Source organism: Amblyomma mixtum, chromosome 4 (assembly GCF_055824585.1).
Source record: "Amblyomma mixtum isolate Tamu chromosome 4, ASM5582458v1, whole genome shotgun sequence".
Taxonomy (NCBI): Eukaryota; Metazoa; Arthropoda; class Arachnida; order Ixodida; family Ixodidae; genus Amblyomma; species Amblyomma mixtum.
Window position 1 is genome coordinate 159,187,140 of NC_143015.1, and position 26,996 is coordinate 159,214,135.

At 45.3% G+C, this 26,996-nt stretch overlaps 1 protein-coding gene across 2 annotated transcripts in view; it reads left to right on the plus strand.

Moving 5' to 3' along the window:
- The window catches only part of Cen (cerebellar degeneration-related protein 2-like), a 174,571-nt gene extending 150,420 nt beyond the window's left edge, over window positions 1-24,151 (plus strand). For both annotated transcript variants that reach the window (XM_089541076.1, XM_089541078.1), the window contains exons 3-7: window positions 6,299-6,447; window positions 8,848-9,073; window positions 12,186-12,308; window positions 14,599-14,696; window positions 20,401-24,151. In XM_089541076.1, coding sequence (XP_089397202.1) covers window positions 6,299-6,447; window positions 8,848-9,073; window positions 12,186-12,308; window positions 14,599-14,696; window positions 20,401-21,355 — 1,551 coding nt within the window. In that variant the 3' untranslated portion in view covers window positions 21,356-24,151. The remainder of the gene's footprint in view (window positions 1-6,298; window positions 6,448-8,847; window positions 9,074-12,185; window positions 12,309-14,598; window positions 14,697-20,400) is intronic.
- Window positions 24,152-26,996: the final 2,845 nt, after the last annotated feature.

Here is a 26,996-nt window from a genome sequence, read left to right on the forward strand (position 1 = left end):
CCCGCATTGGAGCAACGTGAAAGCAAAACGTTCACATACTCTCTCGACGCCATAGCTATTCTGACGTCCAAGCGCTATATCGACGCCCATGGCTACTGTGACGTTTAAGTGTGTTTTTGGCGTTTAATTAATTAACTACTTACTCCACTTCAATGAAGTTTGGAATTTAGCGAGATTTTTTCACCCACTACCTAATGCAATCAAACTTTTTTTCATATATCTTTACGTGCGAACAAAATTTGCGGACGCTTTTTGATGACGCGTATATAGCCACATAATTCTCTCGCATTAAAAGTTAGTATACCATGTGCTCTGCATGTGCCTTACGCACCTAAAGGTGAACCACTCTGTAGGAAGGGTGTACTTATCAGGGGTGGACTTTAAAAGGAGGGAGGGGAAGCCCGACTCGTTCCCCTCCCTGCGCGGCTAATTTTGCGTGCATGGGAAAACCGCATTGGGGTGCCCATTTTTTTCAATGAGCAAAGTTCAAAAACTGAATCAAATGCCTAAAGCACACAAAAGCCTCTCCCTACCGGCTCTGTATGATAGTTGTCCATAAGTCTGTTCCCTAATGTCATGGGGAAGTAAATGGGCAAGCGAAGGGCTACGACGCCGCGAGCCATTCGGCTGCTTTATCCCTTCCACAGGACTGCACAGTTCTAAGAAAGGCTAAGCGCAGATGCGTTTCGCTTTTCATGCAATCCCTCCACCGGCCCGCGAAGAGGGTCTTTCAGCGGTCGTCCTCCCCTTACAACAAAAGTTTTAGACAGTCTATAGAGTGTCTATAGACTTCTGTCTATAATGTATATATAGACTGTCTATACACAAATACTAGAGAACAGTCTATAGGCAATACAAATGCCATAGACAGTCTATAGACAATCTATAGATTTATGGCCGTACACTTTTAGTCGACTTTTGTCTATAGACAGTCTATGAATAGACAAAAAGCAGTATCTATAGGAAGTCAATAAGAAGTCTATAGACTGTCTATGGACACATTTTTATTAGGGTCGGCCGCTTTGTTGTTGCTGACTTCGTGGCCGTTGCCTTCATGCTTTATGCGTGAAAGGCCATCGGACAAGGGGTGCATGATGGGACCGTAATCGAGACTTTGAGCGAGCCGTTGTGCATTGCACTTTCGCCCCCTCCTGTCGCTTTCAACGCGGTATTAATGGGAATCTTAAATTGTCCCCTTATTTCCTGCCCGCATTCGTCTCTCTTTTCGAACTTCGTCCGCTCTGGCGCTGTGGTTACGGAGTTCGGCTGATGAGTCCGAGGACGCGGGTTGGCGCCGTTTTGATGGAGTCGAAATGCAAGACGCCCGTGTGTTCCGTGTGATGTTAATGAACGTTAAGGAGCCCCGAATGGTCTAAATTAATCCGGAGCCGTCCAGTACGGCGTCTCTCACAGCCCATGTGACACTTCAGGCAGTAAAGCCCCACATACCAGTATACGAGTTCTCTTTTCGCAACGCAAGTGTCCTCCAGCTAAAAGCAGCTGCTTGAAGAGAAGTTTTTTTTTTTTTTGGATTCCGGTAGTTTCTCTGCGCAGGTTTCAGTGAATTGGTTCTGCTTAAAAGAAAAATGAACTATACATTTGTAGTGGCTGTCCGAAGCAGAAACTTAGGCCCTCGGATGTTGAGTTTCTTTTTAAAGATTGGCGTAAGTCTGACAAATTAGGTAAGTCTAAACTAGTTTTGGTCCTTACCGTTAGCTTCTGTTGCCGTTTCTACGTTACGGGGCCAGGAGGGAGCCTGCGTGAATTTCAATCAATCAATCAATCAATCAATCAATCTATCTATCTATCTATCTATCTATCAATCGAGCCGCCGCGGTGGCTCAGTGGTTATGGCGCTCGGCTGCTGACCCTAAAGACGCGGGTTCGATCCCGGCCTCGGCAGTCGAATTTCGGTGGAGGCGAAATTCTATAGGTCCGTGTGTTGTGTGATGTCAGTGCACGTTAAAGAACCCCAGGTGTTCGAAATTTCCGGAGCCCTTCACTACGGCGTCCCTCATAGCCTGAGTCGCTTTGGTACGTTAAACCCCATAAACAAGTTCATTCATTCATTCATTCATTCATTCATTCATTCATTCATTCATTCATTCATTCATTCATTCATTCATTCAATTAATCAATCAATCAGTTTTGCACTAAGGATACTTTACAAGTTAAGGCCTGCCAAAGCCTCAATTGTGCTTGTATGGCAGCGCCTGGCAGACAGCGAAAAGTCGTGTGCAGTGCTTTATATAAAGAAGGACAAATAAGTAAATTTAAATCAGGCTTTGACAGTTGTGGACGTGGCAGTGTTCTTTTTTTTTTCATCTCAAAAGTGCATCGTCATCGTGCGACCCAACCTGGATTCAGGGTACGCTTGAACTCGCGCGGACTGCTGCCACGGAAACCTGCGCACACGACCGGCCTGGGTCTTCGAAGAGCACACCGACGCCCCCTGGCCCTGCGGCAGAGACGCGACCGCGATGCTGTACACGGTGTCGAGGGCACGCGGTGGGCGGGATGCGAACCCGAACCATTAATCTACGGCCCGATACGCTCGTGCGGGACCGGTTGCGCGGCTCGTAATGTAAAAAGACCCCCTCCTTCGGTTTCCGTGTCCGGTCGTGCACGCGACGATGGATGTGTCGAATGGCTAAAAAGGGAGGAGCTCGATGTTGCCTGCCTCGCGGGCTCGGTTTGATATTCCGTCGGTGCTTAGCGTCTGAAGAGAAGGCCTCAGGCTATGGACAGTGGGTTTTTTTTTTTTTCTTTTTCTGTACCCTCGCTGGTCAGGTTCGTCCGGATTGACAGGCAGAAACAAAAAAAGAAAGAAATGTGGTGCTTCACCGCTTGGCGCGAGTAGAGTTGAAGTTGAGCGTTATGGTTCTTTGACTTTAGACCGTGCACGTAGACCTCTGGTCACTTCGGGCACATCTGCGGATCCGGTACGAGAACCTGTTTCATGAATCGCTGCACGGAAGAGTGAATTTGATTGCTGTCCGCCGTGTTTGTGCCGATATTTCGAAAACTAAACGTCCGGATATGCGGGTTTTCCTCTCAGCATTGGCGAACCTTATGGAGCGCCGCTTATTCGATCATTCTGCTGTTTTTCTACTGTAAGCCCTCGTGCCTCTTGTATAGTACCGAGTTTGTAGGTTGTAAGTTGAGGGGTTTAACGTCCCGAAGCGACACATGGCATACATCATATATATGAGGGTTTATGGGGTTTAACGTCCCAAAACGACTAGGGCTATGAGGGACGTCGCAGTGAAGGGCTCCGGAAATTTCGACCGCATATATATATATGAGGGACGTCGTATTGGATGATTCCGCATTAGTTTAAAAGCCGCCTGGAGGAGGGGCTGTTTAACGTGCTCTGACCTCACGTAGTATGTAGCTTTTGTATTTCGCCACCATCGAAAGACGGCCGCCACGGCCGGGATCGAACCCGCAACCTTGGGTTCATCAGCCGGACGCCTAAGCCACCGAGGCACCTGGGAAGTGTCGAATTTGAGTGTTGATTCGATTTTTAAGTCGCTACAATTATTATGGGACTGCTCCATACATGACAATTATTTCTGGTACGACCGAAAGATAACAAGGAATTTAAGCATAGCTATCGTTTGGCGCTATATGGTGGCTTCGTACGGGTATTATGAGCTGCTATCTCACTTGTTGTTCATCCGCTTTTCTCATTCTCCTCCTTTGGCTTGTAAACAATGGTACACTGTAAACAGAAAAGAGTAATAAGGGAGTAAGCTGTCCTCTAGCGCACACCTTGAACTTCTCCCTTTTTACTCCCATATAGGCGCATTTATGTTCAGACTGTAGCTGTTATCAACGGCGAAGAAGTGGTGACTGTGGCTTGTACAGTCGCACTTTATATAGGCCGGCAACAGATGCAGTGTCGATGCGAGCATGGTTTGTACGAGGTATACCTCGCTCGGACGTGCGTAGAAGTAGCGCTTCTCGCTAAAAATGCACACAGCAACGGACCCCATATACCGCACAGTGCTGTCGCTCGTATATGGGCGTTCACGTTCGTGAGCGTGGCGGAAAAACCTAAGCGTTTTTCTGTTCCACTTACCGCCACTTGCTCCTACCTGCACCCGTGACGTCACGGCGTTCGCCAAGGTTCCGTGACGTCACGGGTGACTCACGACGCTGCCAGTGCATCAGCGTTACCGGTCACATTGTGCGCTGCTCTATACGTGTCAGGTGTCGAGAATCAAGAGGTTCGCATCTAATCGCTGCGTCCCATGCATTACGGCATTAATTACTGGTTTGGTTTATTGGGGTTTAACGTCGCAAAGCAACTCAAGCTATGAGGGACGCCGTAGTGAAGGGCTCCGGAAATTTCGACCACCTGGGGTTCTTTAACGTGCACTGACATCGCACAGTACACGGGACTCTAGAATTTCGCCTCCATCGAAATTCAGCCACCGCGGCCGGGATCGAACCCACGTCTTTCGGGTCAGCAGTTGAGCGCCGTAACCACTGAGCTACCGCGGCGGGTGCAGGAATTACTGGACCGCGCGCGCGGCTTCTTCGAGGAACCATGAGACTGCGCCGTCGTGCGAGGTCTCGGCCCATATGCGCTGTCTTGAGCGCTAGCTCGCAGTCTCAGAGAAACAGCTGTCTGCAGGCGTGCGGAACTTTGTCCGCTCGCCTACTGCGCTGAGTCCCTGTGCATGCGAGCCGCCTCCCTCTCACTCCCTCTCTCTCTCCCTGGGCGACACATCTGTGTTTCGAGATGTGGCTGCCGCTCAAGCGGGCTGCCGCAGCAGTTTTTCATCTCGGACAAAGGGTGGTGTAAACACACACACACGCACAAAAAAGTAAGGCGCATGAAAACGCCTGGCTGCCCCGCAGATGAGTCACGTGGAGTGCGCTCGCTCGTGCAGAAAACTGCTGGCGGCGGCTGTTTTCTCGGCGCCGCCGCTGTAGTCCACGTAGTGCGGCGGCCGCGGACGGACCGGGGGTGTGGCGGAGAAGCCGGGTGGATTTTGTGGGGGTGCGGACGCCGTTGCGTCGACCGAGCAACGAGATGTGGTCCTCGGACTCGCTGCTGCAACGGTGCCTCGAAGCCATGCTCAAGGGGGACCCCATGCTTAGCAGCTGCGCCTCCTTTTGTTCGCTCTGCGTCTGGGTGGGTTTCGGAAGAGCCTGCGAGGATCCCGGTGTCGGTGGTCGGGTCTGTGCGCGGGTGACTGGGTCTTGATGTGTTGCGATGCGTGCGTGGGTGACCGGCGTAGCTTGACGTTGCTTCCGGGTGAGGTCAGCTGGAGTAAATACAGTTGAACCTCGCTATAACGAAATGATGGATATAGCGAAGAAACGACGATTCCCCTTGGAAGCTCGGTCGACACGGGCTATAACGAAGCTACGGCTATAGCGAAGTAATCGCCGGGCCCCTTCAACTTCGTTATAACTTCGTTCGACTGTAATCCGTACTAGTGGTGTTTAGTATGGATGGAGAGGCGTTAATATATTGCGGGCCGCTCTGACCGTTTAGTGTCCACTTCGGAGATATCCTTGGTTTGTATATGTGGTCGCGCCTGGGACCTTAATTATATTTATGCACGAGAGTGTATTAAAGTGGTGTGTCATAGTTTCCTGGTATGTTGACGCTGATCATTGGACCACTCCTCTTTAGATCTTAGTGCCTGAGATGAAAGCAAGGTTGCGTAAGACGGTAGTTGCAACAGGGAGTATGCTGGCCGGGGCGTCTGGTCGCATTCCTCATCACATTGGCTGTTGCGCATTGGTTGTTGATTTCTTCATTGATATCAATGCTTAATAACAGTGATGTGCTATTAAGCACCATGCGTGATGCACAGTACATTGTATGTCAATTAGGCAATAGTACCCAGGATGAAACGAGCTTTGTAGAGCACTTTTCATTGTTTTTCTTCTGCGATTGGTGACTGTTGGAGTCAATTCAGTGCCTGCAAAGAGGCTAGAGTTCCATTTGGCCTGTAACATGGATTGAATGCTTTGCCAATTCATGCCCTGAAAAGCGTCTAGTGGTGAAATAGACACCGTTATAGTCCTGTTTATGTCTCACCTCATTTGTACCCTATACAGGGGTGTGTGTCATCTGTTGATCCCCTCTTGTGTACTGTCTTAAGAGCAGCTCATTAATTTGGGCTGTCAAGGACCTGTGCTGATTACTTTCAATAGCTAAGCCTCTGCGACCATGGAATGTATGTGCACTTGCTGGTCCCAGTTGGAATTTCTCTGCTGTGTGAGGCCTACTGAGCTCGTTGGTCACTCACGCATGTCCTGTGTTCTCCTGCAGCACCTGAGCCGGCAAGCTGCCAGCCTGCGAGAAGTGAACGAGTCCCGGCTCAAGATCTACGAGCAGCTGGAGCAGAATGTGGCTGAGTTGGAAAAGAGCAACCAGCGACTACAGCAGGAGTCACGGGCCGACAAGAAGCGCATACGCAGGTACATGCATTTCCTCGCAAGGCCTGCGACACAGGTGTCATGTAGGCATTTTCACGCAGTCCTTGACATATATGTCACATCACTTACTGCCTGCATCGCTTTGTTCCCACTGAATGATTCCTGCAGTAAACTACCCTTGTTATGGAACAGTGATCTTCAGTGCAACCAGACCTCCACGAACTGAAAGTAATGCTGCCCACGTGACACTGCTATAATTTATGTTCCTCACTCTAAACAGAACTATGCCTATGTGGGTGCAGAAAGGGAGTAAGCTGTCTTCTAGTGCACACCCTTTTATACATAGAGTTTCTTACTATTACCTAGAGGGAAAGCTGGCAAGCCGTCTATGGGAGTTTGCATAGCGACCCCTCAAGACCACTTCAGCCACCATGGGCGCTCAAAGCATCATGGGGCGGTGAGCTACTTGTTGCGGAACTGCAACTTTTGGCCAAAAAATAATAGAAAAATAAAGCCGTTTGATAACTACAAACGTCCTAACATTGAAAATCTTGTCTAATGATTGCAACAAACGAGCAGAAAAGCATTTAAGTGCAAAGTTTGCCCAAAATAAGAGACGACTCGCTCTCCTATTGGCCAAGTAAAGAACACTATAACAACTAATATTTCGTAATTAATAAGCGCATTTTTAAAAGTAAATATGTTTTCAAAAAGATGTTGTTGCTTAGATACTTTAAGAAGTTTTTTAATGGCATTTCGAAAAAGTGAAACCTTTTATTGGCGTCGTGTGTCTATGCGTTTTACTACTATGGTTTTTGCACACTGCGTTCGCGCGAAAGTTGTCTGCGCACACACGAACAGCGTTTTCGGAATGAAACATCTTAGTAGTGCCACTTCGTGTTTCCGAAAAACTACGACTGTTCCGCAACAAGTAGCTCACCGCCCCATGATGCTTTGAGCGTCCATGCATGGTGGCTGAAGGGCAGCGCCGCCAGCTTTCCCTCTAGGCAATAGTAAGAAACTCTATGCTTTTATAAAAGGGAGTATGGTAGAGGACAACTTACTCCCTTGTTGCTCCTTTCTGTTCGAAGTGCAGGGCCTCAGCAATGCTGTTCGAATGCCTTCATTTTTTGACAGCTGAGGGACAGCATTCTTTCAATGCAGTCTTCTGAGTCCTGGCATTCACTGCGTGCTTTCATTCTAATGCCTGTTGTTATTCAAATGGTTTTTAGTAAGATAATTGAATGGTAGTCTGTATTACAAAACAAAACTCGCACTTCATGACACAATGCGCCAAAGCTCGTGAATTGTTTATCTCAGGATTTTTAACATACCCGTAAATTTTTGATGTGGGAATTTTCACTTTTTAATTTGAGATGCTGGTCGATGTGCGATCAGGTGCCATAGCTACAGTCTACAGCGAAATTCGGAAGAAAAGAAACCGAAACTATGCAGCCGTACAATTATTCGGTGACGCCGTCGTCACGCCTACCGTTGCGTGCACGTTAGAGTCAGTGGGCAGATCTCCGGTGTGATATTTGACGTGGCGCAGGATGTTTGGACGATCGCTGCCTGTGCTGTTCATTCAGCAACAGAGCCTTCAGTCAGTAGCCCGTCCGAATTAAGTAGCGTCCGACGTCATACATTTACACTTACGTTGTGTGGGGCTGCGTCGACAGTCTGATTGATCGGAATTTCGGAATTAGCGAGGTTTCAATCAGTGAAATCCCAAGTGTTTAGGGAGTAAAGTTATGATGTAGGCATCTAATGTAAGCATCAATGTGTCTTGAGCATCACTGTTGTTGACTTAGCTCGTGCGTCACCTTTGCTTTATTGTCAATGGCCTGCGTAACTATTCTCAAGGAAGGCTGTGTACCTGTGTGTATCTTAATGAGATTGGCTGAATTTAAGATGTCTTTCACGCAGGTCCGCGCAACAAATGGCAACCTAGAGTTTGCATGTCATGTTTGATTAATGAAGTTATTCTGTGAAATTGTTCATTCACTGAATTCATTATTACACACCTTTCATTCTTATGCTGCTGTGCTGCAACCAGGAAATGACATGCTTACCTTCAAACGCTGATATTGCGTCATTATTCGAGGCCATTACACCACATGCTTAATAGACCTTTTTTTTTTTCATGCATATTTATTGCTCGCCAAAGAGTAAAGGCTGCAAGAACCATATCTTGCTAGAACATTTTCGCAGTCTCAGCTGTGATGGTTATGGTCCCGAGAACTTCATTTTTTTTCGCCTCTGTCTTTTGCAGCGTAACCTTCACAGCTAAGCTGCAAGAAAGCGTTGGTTCTCGTTAACCTTTCCCAATTTCAGCCGTCAGCCTACATTTTGCTGTTGATTGACCATCACCTCAGCAGTTGGCATTAGGTAAAAGGATCCTGTGTGATAATCTACGTTTGTGTGCTCTGCTTGCGTCTACAGCCTTAGCACAAGTGTGGACGTCCTTGAGAAGAAGTGTGAGGAGCTCCAGGAACTTGCGGACCACCTGAGGCTGAGCCTGAGGCCCAGGGACCAGCAGGACGAGGCAGCTGACACTGCTGCAGCAACTCAGCAGACCACTCCACCAGATGATGAACCCAGCACCAATCACCTCCTGGCTCCTGCTGCCTGCCCCAGCGGGGAGGACACTGATTTTGTTGGCTTTGAGGTAAGGCAGGGTAGTGTGTGTGAAGACAATGTTCCATAGTCACAATCATTGCCACAGTCAGTCACCAAGTTTCCCAGCCTAATTCAGCCCACTCAGGACAAAGTCCTCTTCCAGTTATGTCATGCTACCAAAATTGACAGCGAGGGCTGTCAGTCACATCCTTGCTCTGAGGCAGGATGAAAACGCTGTGAGCATTCATAGCTGTAGCGTTATGGCTTACAAACTAGGATTTTGCGTTGGACGCAACACTAAGCATGCTCCAGGCCAAGTACTTTGCAGCAAAGAGTCCCAAAGGAGATTCCATGGTGCTTATCGAAGTTCTCTCTCAAGGAAGCCTCATAGGACTGCCTAAGCACTTCTTAAAGAAAATGCATGGCAGTTACAAAAGCATGATAGGAGGAGGTCCCAAGAAAGTCCAATAGAAGTACCAAAGCAGTCCCAAAGGAGATTTCGCAGCAGTTAACACAGTATTCCCTCCCAAGGATGTCCCATACGAGTACCAAAGAAATTCCGAATGAGAATGCATAATTTTGATGAAAACATAAGCACACAAGACATGCAAGAGCACAGGACAAAGCGCTATTGCATTTACGTAAGTGGTTCTCCAAGGAGGTCCCGTAAGTGTGCCAAAGCAGTCCTGAAGAAGACTTTGCAGTAGTTACCAAAGCAGGCCCAAACGAGTTACCACAATTATCGCTGTAGAGCATCCTACGCATCAGGTAGGGGAGCCTCTGACTTTTTCATTATTTTTACTGACGGCCATGGTGGTGATGATAATTAATGGATTTTTACATGTCAAAGCTGTACTATGCGCTGCATCACAGGGCACACTGTAGTCGAGGACTCTGGATAAATTTTGGATCTGTTGGCATGCGCTGAAGTCTGAGGACGTTCTCACATTTCACTTCCATCACAGAGCAACTGCAGAGTCAGTATTGTCAGAGGAGTGCACGCTTTTTCAAACCAGAGTAAATTGCTTTCCCACTTTACGCATGCTAGCGCCAGCTTCTGCTTGAGATGTGTGCTTGGTACTATGTCTGGTTCCTGTTCTGCTTTCACCAGCTGCTGGCACAATCATGCCATAAAGCAATCAAGGGAGACTTGTTATTTGTGCACTATGCTGCCTTAATGTCCTTGAGCAATGTGTGCCTTGGGCTGAGAAATCCCTGTATTTCATGCCTTCTAATGAAACTGTCTTGCATGCAGAGATGAACAGAATTTACAGATGCTCTTGCTGCCTTGTGTCACACGTTTGTGTTTTTGGGTTAGCTGCGACATCAGCGAAACAACTTGTGTAAGTTACCCAAGCTGCTGGGTCACCAACATCTGCAATGACAAAGGCAGTGCTTGTGTTTATGGTATCTCTTAATCCTTGCATTTTGCTTCGTTTCTTGACCTGGCAGTGCATCGCCTAACCTGACGGAATGCATTCACATACCTGCATTTATGTATTTATGGTTCAGCTGTCTGAACAGTCATGCCACCAGAGTACATAGTTCTGTGTTTTCTGCCTTGTTTCTGCTGGTAAGTAAACCTCATCACTCATGAGACCTGACTCGCTAGAGATTTTCTTTTTCCTACTGGATCCGCTCTCCGGCAGTGTGGTTTTGCCGCACTGCCAGCAAAACCATCTCTTTCCTTTTCATTTATGTTTTCACCTATGGGTGTACTAAACTAGAATTGCCCTCCCTTGGCGATGTTCATTTTCATTCAGCATTTTTTTATCCTGTTGTGTAAATGCTAGTGGTGCAGGCTAGGACTTACTGTTTTTCACTTTCTTTAGGGCAGCCTCAAACTACCGAATGTCAGCCCATTGTGCTGTTGGCTGTGCAAACAGGGCACTATTTTTCTTGTTTACTTTTATCGCCCCCCTAACGAATGTTTGCTACACATTGGAACAGCATATTTTCTCACTGTCTAAACTCTGCCAGCAATTTTCAATTATTTTGCTTGCCCATTCTGCTCTTCCTCTAAACTCCTAAGAATTAATAAACATATGAACCATAGAATTACTTGAAACATGTTTCACCATCAGAGCTCGAGCTGTCTTTTTGCTGTGTTAGTTTACTATGTCATTCTGGTGTCCTGGCCGTTGAATGCTGCTGCCTTCTGTTCCTTTATTCTTCTTTGTTTCTTTTGCCTCATAAGCCTGAGGCAGTCAATGAATAAGGGTTTTCCAAATATTTTGTGGTGTTGAAGAAACTACTCTTGAGTGGATGCTAATGCGTAATTACTTCTTTATTACCCTAAAGACAGCCTTGAGAATCTCTGATGTTCATACTGAAAACTGCGCAAAAAACGAAGACACAGAACGAGAAGGCAAAACACGGGCGCAGACTATCAACTGAATTTTTATTCACATGAACAGGCCTATATACGTATCTTCTGCCCACAGTGAGACAAGCACAAAAACACAACAACCGTGAAAATCAACCCAAAACACAATCACCCACTATCCCTTCGCGTGCACTGTGATGTAACCGTCAATTACTCTTCCAAAAAACTGCGCACAAACAAGACCACGACAACCTTAACCAGCGTGACCGTTAAGGCTGTCGTGGTCTTGTTTGTGCGCAGTTTTTTGGAAGAGTAATTGACGGTTGCATCACGGTGCACGCGAAGGGATAGTGGGTGATTGTGTTTTGGGTTGATTTTCACGGTTGTTGTGTTTTTGTGCTTGTCTCACTGTGGGCAGAAGATACGTATATAGGCCTCTTCATGTGAATAAAAATTCAGTTGATAGTCTGCGCCCGTGTCGTGCCTTCTCGTTCTGTGTCTTCGTTTTTTGCGCAGTTTTCAGTATGAATTCCTACCAACTAGCCCAGTTTACCGTTCTCTGATGTTCTTGGCTTAAATATACACATATGACCGATGTGGACCTTGTGGCCCACACAGCCGCTGTTTGCTTCGATAATGCTTGACTGGCTCCAACAATAAAAGAGTAGGCTGTACCTGGTTTTATGAAATGGGTGCACAGTTATTAGGATAGCAGTTACAAAACAGAGGAAACAGTAGGCATGTGCATTCACATGTATGCATGCACAGTCTCCTGAGAAATCCAAGTTTTAGGTACGCACTGGATGAACAAATAAGCATTTCTCCCTCTCTGCAGGAGAGCCCCTTTGGGACGGAGCTGGTCCGCCTCCGCTGCTCTCTGTCCCGGCTCAAGTGCCAGCTGACCAAGGAGCAGGAGACACGCGAGGAGCTCCAAGCCGAGGTCGACAACCTCGTTCAGGTGATGCCCATCACGATACAAACTTAATTACCATTTGACTAAGTAATACTTGTTGGGGGGCTAGTTGGTGCATGTTTCCAGAAAATGGTTGTAGTGCCGAAAAAGACAAAACACAGAAAGCTAGACGGGACAGGCGCAACTTCCAACTGATTTATTCACCGCGAACGCGAATGAATATAAGACAAACTATCAAGAAGGATCGCAAGAACCACACATGCGTGGGAGGGATGTACAAAAAATTGAACAATTTGAAAAACATTTTTTGAAAAAGAAGATAGCCGAGTCACACGTGTCTCACCCCCATGTATCTAAAAAAGCAGTTTCATTTTTATATATTGCAATTGAGGGGGTACTAACACAGTCGCTACAGTTGCTTTTGATATAGAAAGCCTCTAACAGTTCACAGGCTGTCTGGTCCTGGCTTCTGCTTAAAACCTTCGTTTCTTTCTTGCGTGTGGTTCTTGCGATCCTTCTTGATAGTTTGTCTTATATTCATTCGCGTTCGCGGTGAATAAATCAGTTGGAAGTTGCACCTGTCCCGTCTAGCTTTCTGTGTGTTGTCTTTTTCGGCGCTACAACCATTTTCTGGAAACATTTGACTAGTTTACATCTGTTCATCTCTCAGGACGCAGTACAGAAATGACAGACTCATACAGAAGAGCAGACAGCAGTGGTTCTGGTAGAATCTCAATGATGCGAATCTCATGGGGTTAAGAAAACACTCATATGAAGAAGCACGGGAGATGCATTCTTGCACATTTTTTTAATGGCTGACTGGATTTATTTACTGCCGAGAAACATCTCAGTCCTCGTGGTGTATATCGCACAAGCTGCAGTCGTGGTGTCAGCAGTGTGCGGACAACGCTTAGTGCCTGAGGGTGCAGTCACGGTTCGCGCATTCTTACCATCCGTAGTGGTGCGGGAGAGTGTTCAGAACATCTGAAATTCTGTACATTGTACTCAGTGCACTCTGGCCAGAGCATTTCACAAATTCATATTAATTGTGATTGTATCCTCAAGCTTCTGCTGTACTATCTATTCTGTTTTGCAGTGCTTGCTGTTTGCACTCCATCCTGAGAGGTGTATGGCTTTGCATGTGTGGCTTTCTGGAAGTCAGCTCTGTGTCTTGTCTTGAGTTTAAACCCCAGAATCTTCATAACAAGTATGGAACTTTTACACATGGTCCAATTTTTGTTCATTTGAATTATTGTCAAGGTGTAGTGTGCAGCATTCTGAGATGTTTTTTTTATTTACAGAGGCAAATAGTTGCCCTGGGTTTCTGTTTTTCACTATTTTCAAAGTTTAATTCTGCAAATTCTTGCAGAAGAAACTGAAAACCATCTTTAAAGTTGCACTGCCTTCAGTTACTAGAGTTTAAATTCGTGTTTTAATGCAGGACATCCACATGAGTGCAGCAATAACCAAACGAGAACTTTTTTTTATTCGGCTTTTGTTTCAGTAAAGAGGGCGAAGGTGGGCTTCAGCTATAAAATTTTGTTTCCGGCTCTCTTTTCGTTCGTCTTGTTTGTGAAAGGTTCTTAGTGTTCTGTTTTCTTTTTTAAGAACGTCAGTGAGTGCAGACCATTTTCATTGTCAATGCTAGCTTGAGGTTACCTGAACAGGAATAGGTTACAGGGGTCAATCCCAGATTTCCACCTCGCAAATATAACAGAACATTCCTTCACTTTGTTGCAAGGTGGTAAGACTTTCTAGAAAGGTCAGAGTTTGTGTCAGTTGGTTAACTAGAGGCGCATTCATCTAGGAGTGCTGGCACAGTGTATATAAATCCATTAGGTGAGCCCCCACTTTCACTGTTGCAAAAACAACTTAGGAATGTCAATGCATTGGCTGCTTTGCACATACGTGCCTCCCCTCTTTTCAGCTTATCATTTCATTTTGGTGATCTTCAGATGCTCAAGAAAGGGAAAGAGTAAATTTTCTGAAATAGAGAGATTTTTTTTGCCATTATATTTCAAGCATAAGCTGTCATGAGAACTGAGACTTCCTGAAACCAATCAGTCAACAGAAAACCCTTTGGGTTTTTGGCGGGCAACCTCATTTCAAAGAAAACTTCTATTGAAAAGTTGTTTGAATGAGCTTTGCTCAAAGGCATTGAGAAAGTGGCATCAGTTTAGATCATTAGTATTTTCAGGCATTGTCTGACTGGTGTATTGTCTAGTGCTAATGGAAAGCGCACATTAGCCAGTTGAAACTTCCATTCAGCAGACCACCATGAAGGGTGCTTTGCTGGCAGCAGGATAACACACCGCTCATTGTTGGCAACCTGCAGGAAAACATGCGACTACAAGAGGAAGTGCTGGCGTCTCAGGAACGGGAGCACCAGTGCCTGAACCTACAGATGGAGATGGACATCCTCGAAGACGACAGGCAGGTTCCTTGGTTGTTTCTACTGCATCACTACCAACTGTAGAAGCTTGTGCCTAAACATGGGATCCTTCTGCAGTTTTGTGTGTTCTCTCTTTGTTAGGTAGGGATGCACATATGCTCTGTTTGTTTACTGAAAGCAAAGTGGGTGTTACTGTTCCTGCCATTTCTCTTGCAACTTGCTGAATTAAATTTTAGTTCAAGAATTATCTGCTGCCTGAATGGCATACTGTTTAAATGTAACTCCACTTGGTGTGAATATATCACTCTTGTTCTGCAAGTTTTGATCTCTTCTCTTCTGAAGAAATCAGAGTGAGGACTTATAATTGTTTTTACATGCACTCATAGAAATTTTTATTTTGAACTGCAGGAATGTTTTACATAAGCCATGTTATATTGCGCTTAAACTACGACACATAAGAGAAGAACAATAGCACAGGACACACGCAGCATGGCCTCTTATGTGTCGTAGCTTTAGCGCAATATAACATGGCTTATGTAGACAATCTACAACTAGCCCAACAACAGCTCTTGTGAAAGGAATGTTTTCGTAACAAGTTGTTAGAACAGCAGCGCGAATGCTTCAGGGACTATCTCATGAAATGTTTACATAGAGGGGCCCAGTAATGTTTCTTAGAAGCATATATCTGTGAGAATTCAGTAGTTGTAACCTTCATGGGTATTTCACTAGACCACTTGCCTTTGAGGACAGTAATCTCCTTTATTTAAAAAGACGGTGCTGTAGCAGTGTATGGAAGGCTTGCAAACAGATGCTTTGGATAAAGTGTTGATGTACTCGAAAAGGAACACTTGTGTGATGACACGGTATCGTATCTGTCTCTCAGTTCCTCGGGAACCAGCCGAAGCAGCCTGTAATAGTTTTGAAAATTTTGCCTTGCGTTGAATTTTCTGTTGACCGATTTGCAGTATTGTACTTTCCCTCACTACTGTAATGTACCGATTTTGATCCCTTAGGAAGTTTCAGTTGTTCGGCGTTTTTTGTTCAAATATATGTCACAGAACAAAACAGAATACACTAGAGCACAGTACAGAGCTTACTATACAAAGCGCATTCTAATGCCCCAGCCCTAGTTCAGAAGGAGATGACTGCTTTTAAGTGGAAGTGTCTTGTTGCATTCATGATTAGTGGAGCCTCGGTGTTGATATCAAGCTTTAAGATTAACAGAATTGCAAATGCTTACATTGTAATTTTTAAAATTAAGCTTGTTAGATTATATTAATGGGCTCCACTTCAATCCCTTTGTGTAAAGCTGTATACAGGTAGTAATGCATTGCCATGGAATGCGTGTAAAGAGCATAACAGCCTCTCACATGAAGTAACTGGGGAATTGCTGGAACGTCAGAACTCAGTTGTAGCCAACTGGCTTCGAACTGTGCTGGGGTATTGCTTTCCTAGGGGTCTTGCTTTTATAAACAGGCTCATGTTAAACCATTCTGTTCATACCCCTATAAAGCCAGAAGTATCAAGCTTTGCTTCTAGTATATGGGAAAACGGTCTCTAGGGTGAAAAAACATGGCCTCAGGAGCCATTAGAGCTTGGTTTTGGAAGGCACTTAGCACTTTGCGATAATGTTATATATTTGATTGCTTGTATAATATACTAGCATTCGGGGCCTACTACCACTATGTATGTTTTGTGCTAACAGTGTTGCCATGTTGCTGTTGTTGACACAAACACAAGTTGTTGTTTGTTGACACAAACACAAAACAGGACAAGTGACTGAGTGCAACTGACAACTGAGTGAATTGACTGTTCGCAACCAGATATCTGAGAAGAAAAATGGAGCAAGCAGAGAAAGAAAATCAAGTAATACTTTGGAAACAGCAAGGCATATCTTAGAACATCTTATCTGGAAATGCTGTCTTTCATACAGCACAACTGATGTCTCACTGTTGCATTGACAGCCCTTTTCCTTTATGAAGAACGCCTCCATCAGTTCCCGTGCAACTGTGATTGAGCACGTGACTTTTGTTAATTTTATTCAAGTCATCTAGCACTGTTTTTAGGAATTCAGTCATGCTGTCTTCACTTGAAATTACTTGTGTACTGAATGGCTGGGCCAGAAAAAAGAATTGGTTTTTCAGAGCTAGAAATAAAGATGGATGTCATTATGAAGTTCTATGGCATGCGTGCCACGGAAGTGCTGTCTAGTGCTAACACCTCGTTTTTTTTTTGTTACATGGTGGAATGTTTTATTAAGACACATTGTTAGCTGATTCTTTTTTGGAGAAGAGCTTCAGAGGGTAATCGAATTAATGATATGTGCATTAATTCATTTGATAGATGAATCAGGCTGCAATTCTGCATGCAGGCAAACATGTGTACATGCATTTGTGAATTCCTAAAATTTTTGAGCCATTTGTGTTGTTTTTGTCAAACAGGAGGTACTCAATATTGAGACTTTTCTCGATTGTAGAACTAAATGCATGTCTGAAAGGGCGACTGTGGCCTTAAACCAGAATCTTTATCTCATTCATCCATGGCTGACACGTGTTGCAGGCAATGCAGTGCTCTGGAAAATATGAGCTCTCAACGATGACTTGTGTTCCCATGCGGGAACATTCACACAGTATCCAGTTTGGCCTGTATACGATTTCTGATAAGTTAGTGGTATTTCCTAGGTTACTCTGGCAACGCATGCTGAAAGCACCATCATCATCATCATCATCAGCCTGACTACACCCACTGCAGGGCAAAGGCCTCTCCCATGTCTCTCCAATTAACCCTGCCCGTTGCCAGTTGCGGCCACTGTATCCCCGCAAACTTCTTAATCTCATCCGCCCACCTAACTTTCTGCCGCCCCCTGCTACGTTTGCTTTCTCTTGCAATCCACTACGTTACCCTTAATAAGGACCAGCGGTTATCTTGCCTTCGCATTACATGCCCTGCCCAAGCCCATTTCTTCCTCTTGATTTCAACTAAGATGTCATTAACCCGCGTTTGTTCCCTCACCCACTCCGCCCTCTTCCGATCTCTTAACGTTACACCTATCATTTTCCTTTCCATAGCTTGCTGCGTTGTTCTTAACTTAAGCTGAACCCTCTTTGTTAGCCTCCACGTTTCTGCCCCATAGGTGAGTACCGGTAGGATACAGCTGTTGTATACTTTTCTCTTCAGGGATATTGGTAAACTGCCATTCATGATCTGAGAGAGACTGCCATATGCGCTCCACCCCATTCTTATTCTTCTAGTTATTTCCCTCTCATGATCCGGATCTGCGGTCACTACCTGCCCTAAGTAGACATATTCTCTTACTACTTCCAGCACCTCGCTACCAATGGCGAACTGCTGTTCCCTTGCTAGGCTGTTGAACATTACTTTGGTTTTCTGCATGAAAGCACCATAGATATGTTGAATTTGCCCGCCATCTCCTTCGGGTTGCATGACACCTTAGGCACATACAGCATCACTGCTGGTCTTACTTTTGTGTTTTCGACACTGACCAAACTGGCAGAACTGTGCCCTCACATCACCAAAGGAAAAAAACTAAGGACAATGGTTGTGACAAAATTTGTACCAAGCATTTTGTGGATTGTGTTGCCTGAGTGATCAACAAATAGCGTTAACTGCTGGAAGCTAGTATATGTAAAGGGCATTCTGGATGCTGCGTGAATGATTGTGCATGGAAACACGAGACATCCTAGGTGAAAAAGGAATGCTTATGTTTTTCCGAGCATTGCAAAGCCTGCGACATGTGTTGACCATGGCTGAACGAGAGTAAAACTCTGGGTGAGAGCCATGGGAATTAATGGAGGCATCGTTCATGAAAAGAAAAGAGGCCATGATTCTATCAGCGAGACATCAGTTAAGAAAGTAAACTGGCCTTTCTGGGTAAGATGCCATAATATATTGCCGTGTTGTTTCCAACTGTTACTTGTTTTCCTTGCTGCGGATGCTCTATTTTTTTCTCTCAGATATGTAGTGGCAAACCATCGATATACTCTGTTATCAGTTGTGCTTGTCTTATGTTCTGGCGTGAGTTTTTCTCAGTCACGTAACCTTTCCATGTATGAGCTAAGATAATGAAACCGATGTGGATTGCATTGGTGGGTACTATCAGGACGTGAACAGCAGCTTACCAATATCAATAGATGTCACAGGCAGTGCAAGTGTCGTGAAAAAAAAGTCTCCTATTACATAGTACATTGTAACCCGCGTGCCGCTTACATGCTGGCGACGGCGGGCATGACGACGATAACAAGACCCCGTCGTTAGTCCAAAAAATGACCTGGCCACATAGTTTCGGTTTCTGAACTTCGCCGCCAGCCCGCGTTGACAGTGGCCAGAGTTGCCAGATGGCGCCGAGCAAACAAGCAAATAACCACCCCAAAACAAGCCCAAAAAAAGCGGCGCGACTTTGCTAAGAAGCCCAAAAGATGCGGACGATAACAAATTTTCGCATTCTTGGAAATCGTTTAATTATAGTATCCAAAAATCACAGAAATACGAAGGGAAGGTGAACAAATTACTTTATTTTGAACAGCGACGATATCCACAAGAATGAGGGAAAACACTCAGGAACCATACAGGAACCACTTCGGAACCATACATGTTTTTAGAGTTGAATAGCGGTAACATTTTTAATGTCGGTTGAAAGTCCCGGCTGCAAACACCTCGAAACTTGTTTACCATATTTGAACCGCTTCGAGGCCATTTTGCACAAAGAACACCGGCAACACACTACGACGTAGACGACCAGGAGTGCTCGCAAGGCGTCAAAACATTAATGAATAGATAGGGACTGTTTCGTGCTTTGTGGCTACTGCTACTATCGCGTATATATAACGACAAACGCGCTTGACGGGCATTAAAATAGCAATATTTGCAGGAAAATGCGAGTAAGCCAAAAAAATGCGACAAGCGACTGCAAAAATTTGCAAGCGACTCGGTGAAAAAAGAAGCCCAAATTCGCTTATATTAAGCGGAACTGGCAACCCTGACAGTGGCTATCGGCCACGAATTGTCCAGCCATCCGAACCCAGCTGCACACCACTTTTGGATACAGACTAGTGCGCTGCTGGTGATTTCTTTTTCATTTAGGATGCATTCATGCTATTCCGATGCCAATGGGCATTTCCCTCGCTTACGTCCGCGTTGTTCATTCCTCTGGCACAGCGAAACTGCGCGCTTTTCGCAAGCTTTTCACTGTTTGTGCAATAGGACCTCCTCACAAGGCTTCAGTACATTTTCGAATTTTCAGCAGTTCTTTTTTTTCGCTCCGGAAGGCCAGAGTAGGGGGGGTGGGGGTGCGTCTAGTAACTCGACCTTTGGATAATGCCAGTCGTGAAATTCGTGAATTTTATTTTGCTATTCATTTTTCAAGACACAGTACATGCTGCATACTGTTAGGCTGTCTTATCAAGCAGCATGCATATCTCTGTGCATGTCATGTTATTTTTTTGTATGACGTTAAGTCTGTCTAGGTTTGTTCGTTGCAGTTGGGAAGACCATACATTATTTGAAAAATAAGGACAGCATTTATCCTTTTATGTTTCTCTTTTCATACCGAACAGATATTCGATATTTGAAAGCAATTTTTATTGATATTCTTATTCGACTTGTATTCGAAAATTTCTGTATTTGGACACTCCTAATCCTCAGTAATTGTTTCTTTTTCACATTTTTTACCTATAGCGTGTACAATGACTTTGCGTTAATCCTATGTATGCCTTTCTATCTATGCAGGCATCTTTGTTCGAATTGCCGAGCACTAAACAGGCTCGAGCAGTGTGAGGAACCTGAAGAGGAGCTTGCCGAGCTCGACCACTTCTCCATGGTTCAGCTCAAGGACGGTCTCGTGGTCTACGGGGAGCAGGAGAACATGCCCGAAGCTATCGATTCACGACCACAGGCGCAGAGCCAGGATGCCGAGAGCCAGGTGTCGCTGCTGAGCGAACTAGATGCACAGTACCGGCTCCTTATCGACAAGTACGAAGCACTTCTAGACGCAAGATGCCGCTCGCTAGCCCTGGACGGACCAGCTCCCGAACCTGGCTGGACAGGTGCCAAATCCGCCAGTCCGGTCGCGGCTGTCAAAAAGAATGACTACCCATCACTTTCTACGGGGAGTGACGCAGAATCGGCAGAATCTGGTGAGGCGTCACTTTCCTCTGGCTTCTCGGAAATGACACCAGAGCGTGTGTTCACCGACCGGGCTGTGCAAACTGATGCAGCGTTGGCCGAGGCAAAGAAGCAACTAGCTTTGGACTTGACTGTCATAAAGAACCAAGGTGCCAGTGGAGATCCGCTGGGTCAGCATTTCTCGCGAAGCCCACCGGAGTACAAAAAGCTGTTCGCCGAAATCTTCGCAGTGCTGAAACGGACTGTGACAGATGGCGCCACCATCACAGAGAAGGTCGAGCTGCCGCCTCCCATAGAAACCACAGTGGTGGTGACATCCTGCTGCAAGAAACCAGCGCCGGCCGCCAGGGCTTCGAGTCCATGTGCGAGCCGAACTCCACCGCGCAAGCTGAACACAAACTTGGACATTAGCAAACTGTGTGACGTGGTTCCGGGACCAGTCTGCCCAGCTGAAGAGGTCAAATACAGGCTACCAGGGGGCATCACTTATGCCGAGGCAGTTCGCAGAGGAAGGCTACTCCGCAAGGCGACCACTGACCGAAGGGGGCCCAGAAAGTGAATTGGCAACCTTTGTGGTATTGCTTCGATAAGGACAAAGGACTTGAAAGGGAGGCTACTACACCAATTTTTAAGCTACGGGTCTTGAATCTCTCAGGACATGCAAAAGTGAGAATGGCAAATTCTATCATGCAAGCAAAGAAGCAACATTTTGTCCTGTGGGGGCTTGGAATGACCGCATGCGACGGCTGGCAATATTTTACCTGAAAAGGTCAAGCGTAATGCTCTGTAAATAATATTTTTGTTTTTTTTTATAGATAAAGCATTTATATACGAAAGTGCAACAATACTTTTATCATTTCACTCATTTAAGGTTACTCTTTTGCCTGAATTAAAGTTACAAGAGAGGCGCTGGAGTTTTTTGTTATGCTGCACTCAATGCAAGCAATGTTTCGCTCAACTTTTAGTTCAAGCGTGCTGTTACTAAGTCATAGTTGTGTGCTATGCTGTACTCTTGACAGAGAAGGTGTCCTACTTTGAACTGCCTTTGCAATGCAGCCACTGATAAGCGCTCACAGCAATGTCCGAGCTGTCATAGCTATAAAATCTTGATTCTCTGTACTGCTTCCCTTTGAGGCTTGTGAAATTGGCTACCAAAATCTATGCTGCACCTCTTTAGAGTGCGCAATATGGGAAATTTTGTGCAGCAAAGTTTGAAATTGAGAAAAGGGCGTTTGGGTGTTCTTGAACCTTGCCTGCTCTGCACCCAGCACACTTTCCCTGAATTTTATATGTTGACTTTACTCTCGGTTTGTTTTCAATTCTAACATCTGTCCACTTGACATGCCTGAGAATTTAGAATTTGTTTTCATTAAGAAAATTCATACCTAAATCTTAATGGTACCAGATGTATAAAGTGTGTTTTCAGTTCATGTAGGTTCTAGAATGTGTTCTGTTCAACAGCTTTGCAGTTTGTAGCAAAACATGGTGCATTTCTCTTGCAGTTTCGTGCTCATGCATACTGTTAGCTTTGTGTGGTACTAGTTCTGTGCATTCAACTTTCATAGCTGAATTTTCGCCGAATTTCTTAACTCTTGAAAGCTTGTGGCACCTGATAGAAAGAGCATAGAATTAATGACCAGTCCGATATTGCTTTGCATGCTGTAGTTGTGGGCACTAATCCTAGGAGGCAAAGTAAGGGACCAAGTAAGGGTTTCCGCTCTGCATCTATCTGCACATTTGCACAAACTGTCATTTCACTTTTGTGCAGCTGTTTCTGTTCTCACTGCCAGGCCCACAGTTTGTGGGTACATCTTGGCATTTGTTCTTGTGTTGTGCAAAACCTTCTTGACGATGGATTAATACCCCTGTCAAGCGGGCAAGTTAAGTGCACTTAAGGAGAGTGTACTTCGCTGTAAGTACACTTCGCCGCATCTAAACGACGCAAGTGAGTGTCACTCGCGGAAGAGTGCACTCCGCTGAGAGTGCGTTCACGGACCACACTTTGCTGGTCGAGTGCGTAGCCTCGACGCCAGCGGTTCCAGTGGTACAAAATTTATAGTACATAAAAAGTACTTACAAATTTACTTTGCGTGCTATAACACTGTTTTCAGAAAAAAAGTTCCTTGGTTATAGCTACAAGCGAAGCAACAAAACAAGTAAACGTGATCAGATGCAACATCGCTGCCTGCTGCCATCTTGTTTGTTGTCGAAATTCTGGATAGTCTTGGCTGGTCTTGGCTTTCCTTCTATTTTCATTTTGTTTTCATCGTTGAAAACTGTTGAACCTCATTTTATCTGCGCTATCACGTTGAGCAATCAAATATTATTAGTCTTTTTTTATTTTCCATCGTCCTGTTCAGAAATTCCGCTCACTTTCTGTCGCCATTTTTTTTTACTGCGAGTGCACTTTGCTTTCCCGTTTAACACCGCGTAGCCCAAAGTGTCACTTGAGATGCCGAAGTGCACTCCCCTTAAGTGCGCTTAACTTGCCCGCTTGACAGGGGTATTATTTAGTGTGTGTAAAGACGTTATTGCCATTACAACAGGACTGATTTCTATGAGTTCCAAATTGCCATCACCGCAAACTGCTGATACTTTTAGTCATTGCTGAGGATAGAACTGTATGCAAAGCAGCTGTTTCCTGATTTGTGTTGCTACGACAAATGCTTCTAGGCAGCTTGTTTAGCCTGTAGATTCTGGTTAATTTCTCAGCATTAAGCCTAACTTTCTGCAGCACAGCAGCCATATCCAGAATGTCCTGTTAGCAGCTACTGCCATTTGACTTGTTTGCTGCATTGCGTTCAAGTCAAAACAGCTCAGTTTTACATGAGTTCAGGGAATCTCACAGTGAAGCCTACCCTGGGCTAGAGTATCTAATGCACATTGTGAAGTCGGCGGTGTGAGGAATATCTGTGTGTTGACCCGACATGGTTATTAATTTAATGTCTGGAATACTGATATTTTCAGCAAAGTAGAGTCCACAAAGTATTATGCCACTGACAGACATCGACGAAGTGCCTGTTAGTGCTCCTTGACCATGTAAAACATTTTCCAGTGTTTGTGTACATACGACAGAAAAGGCCCTCGACTGCTCGTACAGGCGACAGTGAATACACGTACTTGTAAATACAGTGAGATTGTGAATGGTTTTAAAAAGTCTTGGAGTGCCAACGCAGGATGCCAAGTGTATTTTCGTTTGATGCAGAGTTGAAATATATATGCATTATATCAGTGTTTTACTTTTGTCACTGTTCTGAGCATATCCACTTTTTTAAGCGTGCACAAAGCAGGTTTGTACAAATGTGTGTAAACCTTGTAAATCACTGAAATAAAGTATACGAGATTTCATTCGGCAGCCCCTGCATTCCTGCGTATAATTTCTTGATTGTGCAATACTCCTTTAAATGAACTTGAAGTGAACTTGAGCAGACATTTCTTTCACCAAGTTTTAAGGCGGAAGCCTTTAATGCCTCATCGTTGTAAGCAGGAGTTATCGACAGAAATGTCATGCTTTTCAATTGGCCGAAACGGTCGTGACATCACAGTGCACAAATTTCAAACGGGGCAAATTGTACTTTGTCTAGTAACCACGCAATCAATTAAAGGGATCGTATAGTGATGCTCGAACTAAGTCGGACTGAGTTTAGTTCATTGCTTAATTAACCAATTAGCCTAATTAAGCTTTCTAGTCGGACCAGATAAATGAAACCGAGAAGGTATTTGGTCGAGTTCGGGAATCGAACCAAGGTCTCGGAGGGCAAGACCAGCATGTAACCACTCCGCCATGCCAGCTGGATGGTTTGGAATGAACAAAGGCCCATCTAGTGAATAGGGTGTCTCCTGTCTTCTTCCCTTCCCTTGAGGTGAGGTTCAGGTGTCCAAAGAGATATGCCCTTCCCTTAAGGTGAGGTTCAGGTGTCCACCTGATATCAGAGAGAGAGAGAGATACATTTCCTTTCCTCAAAAAAAGCAAGATGTAGAGTGGAATGGGGGATGGTGTTCTGTGGACTCCCTGGCAGCATTGTCGCCTTCCACACTCAGAGCGGACAGTAACCACACATCAGTGACACTAGCAGCAACACCGCGCTTAAGGCTTTCCCCTCTCCGCGCTTTAGGTCAATAAAGTGCCCCCCTAAATTTTTTAAGACACAGGCTAACACTGGAATCAAGATGTGAGTAGCTTTTACAACAGGAGCACAAATGTAGCACTCACTTATAAGCTCTGTGCTGTTGGTAGCTGGACTTTGCTGTGCAGTGTATTAGAGAGGCAAAGGTGCAGACGGAATTATATCTTTCAGCTGCACTCGATGACTAATCCAGTTCCCTCATATCCGTGTGCTTGCTTGCTTCAAAAAGCACACACACATGCATGCATATGCACACCTGTGCAGGTTATTTGGGAATAGCCACTATAAGTGCTTGACAGCAGTCAAAAGTGGAAGCCAAGGGGCACAGGGGATTTTTTTTGTGGTGTTCATCAATGGGAAATTAATAATAGGGTATTACTTAAAAATAACTTATTAAAAAAAAGCCACATTCTGCCAGTGGGACCAAATCCAGGACCTCTGAATTTCACATCCGGTGCTCTACCAACTGAGCTATGGTGACTGTCTTATCATGTGTAGTGTAACCTAACCTTGAGAGAGTTGAACAGCGCCACCCTCATCCATAATGGCAGACATGGACGTAGTACGACCTGTATTAACGCAACAGCGTTAAGGGCCCCATGTCGCAGAAAAGCCGGTGTCGTCCTCGTCGCCCGTGAGCGAAAAATCACAGAAGCATTAATAAATAATATTTTTTCTGGTCCTACCCAGACAACACAAGTACATCCTCCGGACGTCCTGAGGATTAATTTTTGAGGACATTGTGTTGTCCTGAGGACGTCCTCTTCTAATCCTCAAAAGGTCCTCATTTAGTCCTGTTGTCCGGCCTCAGTATGTCCTCAGGACATCCTCAGATTTCCTATGGAGGACTTTCTCAGTCTGTTTTCAGGACATCAGATGATGATGTAGCCCAGGGAATGTGGGTCACTGTTTTCTTAATTATTGTAGGCAGTGTGCACAGGGGTTGTGAAACAGCTTTCGTCATGCTTCATTTGTCTAGGATTTTAGCAAACAAATTTTGCAAAAGTTTTGCATACTCAACAAGTGACTGGTTCGTTCACCATATTTTTTGGGAGTTACAGGTTATTCTCCATGCATTATTTTCCTAAGCAATGACTATGTAACTCTCTCAGGAGTTGAACTCTGTCGCTGAAGTGGAATAGCCAATCCAACAAATTGCCCAAAAATTTGCACACTCCAACCCCATCAGAAGCATGCAGTACATGTGACCAGGTTTGCAAACCAAAATGACTTAAGATATCTCCTGAAGGCACATAATATTTTCAGTCACAATGGTTTCCTACAGTACATCTCTATTGTACACAAGTATCTTTTAATAAACCTGAAGCTTTTACGAAATGAAAGCCGAGTGCGAGGGATAAAGCTGGTTTCATCTCAGTTCAACGCCACAATATTGTCCTGGGATAGGGCAATTTTCATCCTGGATGGATGGATGGAAACAACTTTATTACACAAAAAAAAATCTTCCAGGTTGGTCCCCTACTGGTCCAGGAGTCCACCAACTTGCGCTTCACGTAAAGCCCGATCCACCAGCCATTTCTGGCCGGGCTGAGCGGTCCCTAAAGCAGCCTCCCAGGAAGAATGAGTGGGATTGGGGATGGGGGGTACTGCCTTTGGGGAAGGATATTCCCAAAGGTAGTGGAAAAGTGTGGATCTGGGCACGCCACAGGTGGTACAATCAGGAGGAAAGGTGGGGTGAAAGCATGAGAGACGGTGGGGGGAAATAAAACAGCCTGTCTGTAATTGTCGCCATGTGGCGCTGGATGAGGGCGACAATTGTGGGGTGGTGGCAGTGTCATGCGGCTGAGTTTGTAGAATGTTGTAATTTGATGATATGTATACAGGACCGATGTAGCCTCTTTCGCAGGGTTGGGTGCCTGATCATCCGGGGTCCGGGAGGAGAGTTCTCGGGCCAGCGCATGAACGCGCTCATTACCGGGGATCGAGGCATGCCCAGGGACCCACGACAGAGAGAGAGAGAGAGAGAGAGAGAAAACTTTTATTTAAAAAGAGGAAGGCGTCGCCACGCCCTTTAGGTAGTGAATCGTTTGCGCGAAGTACAAACCGAGGTCG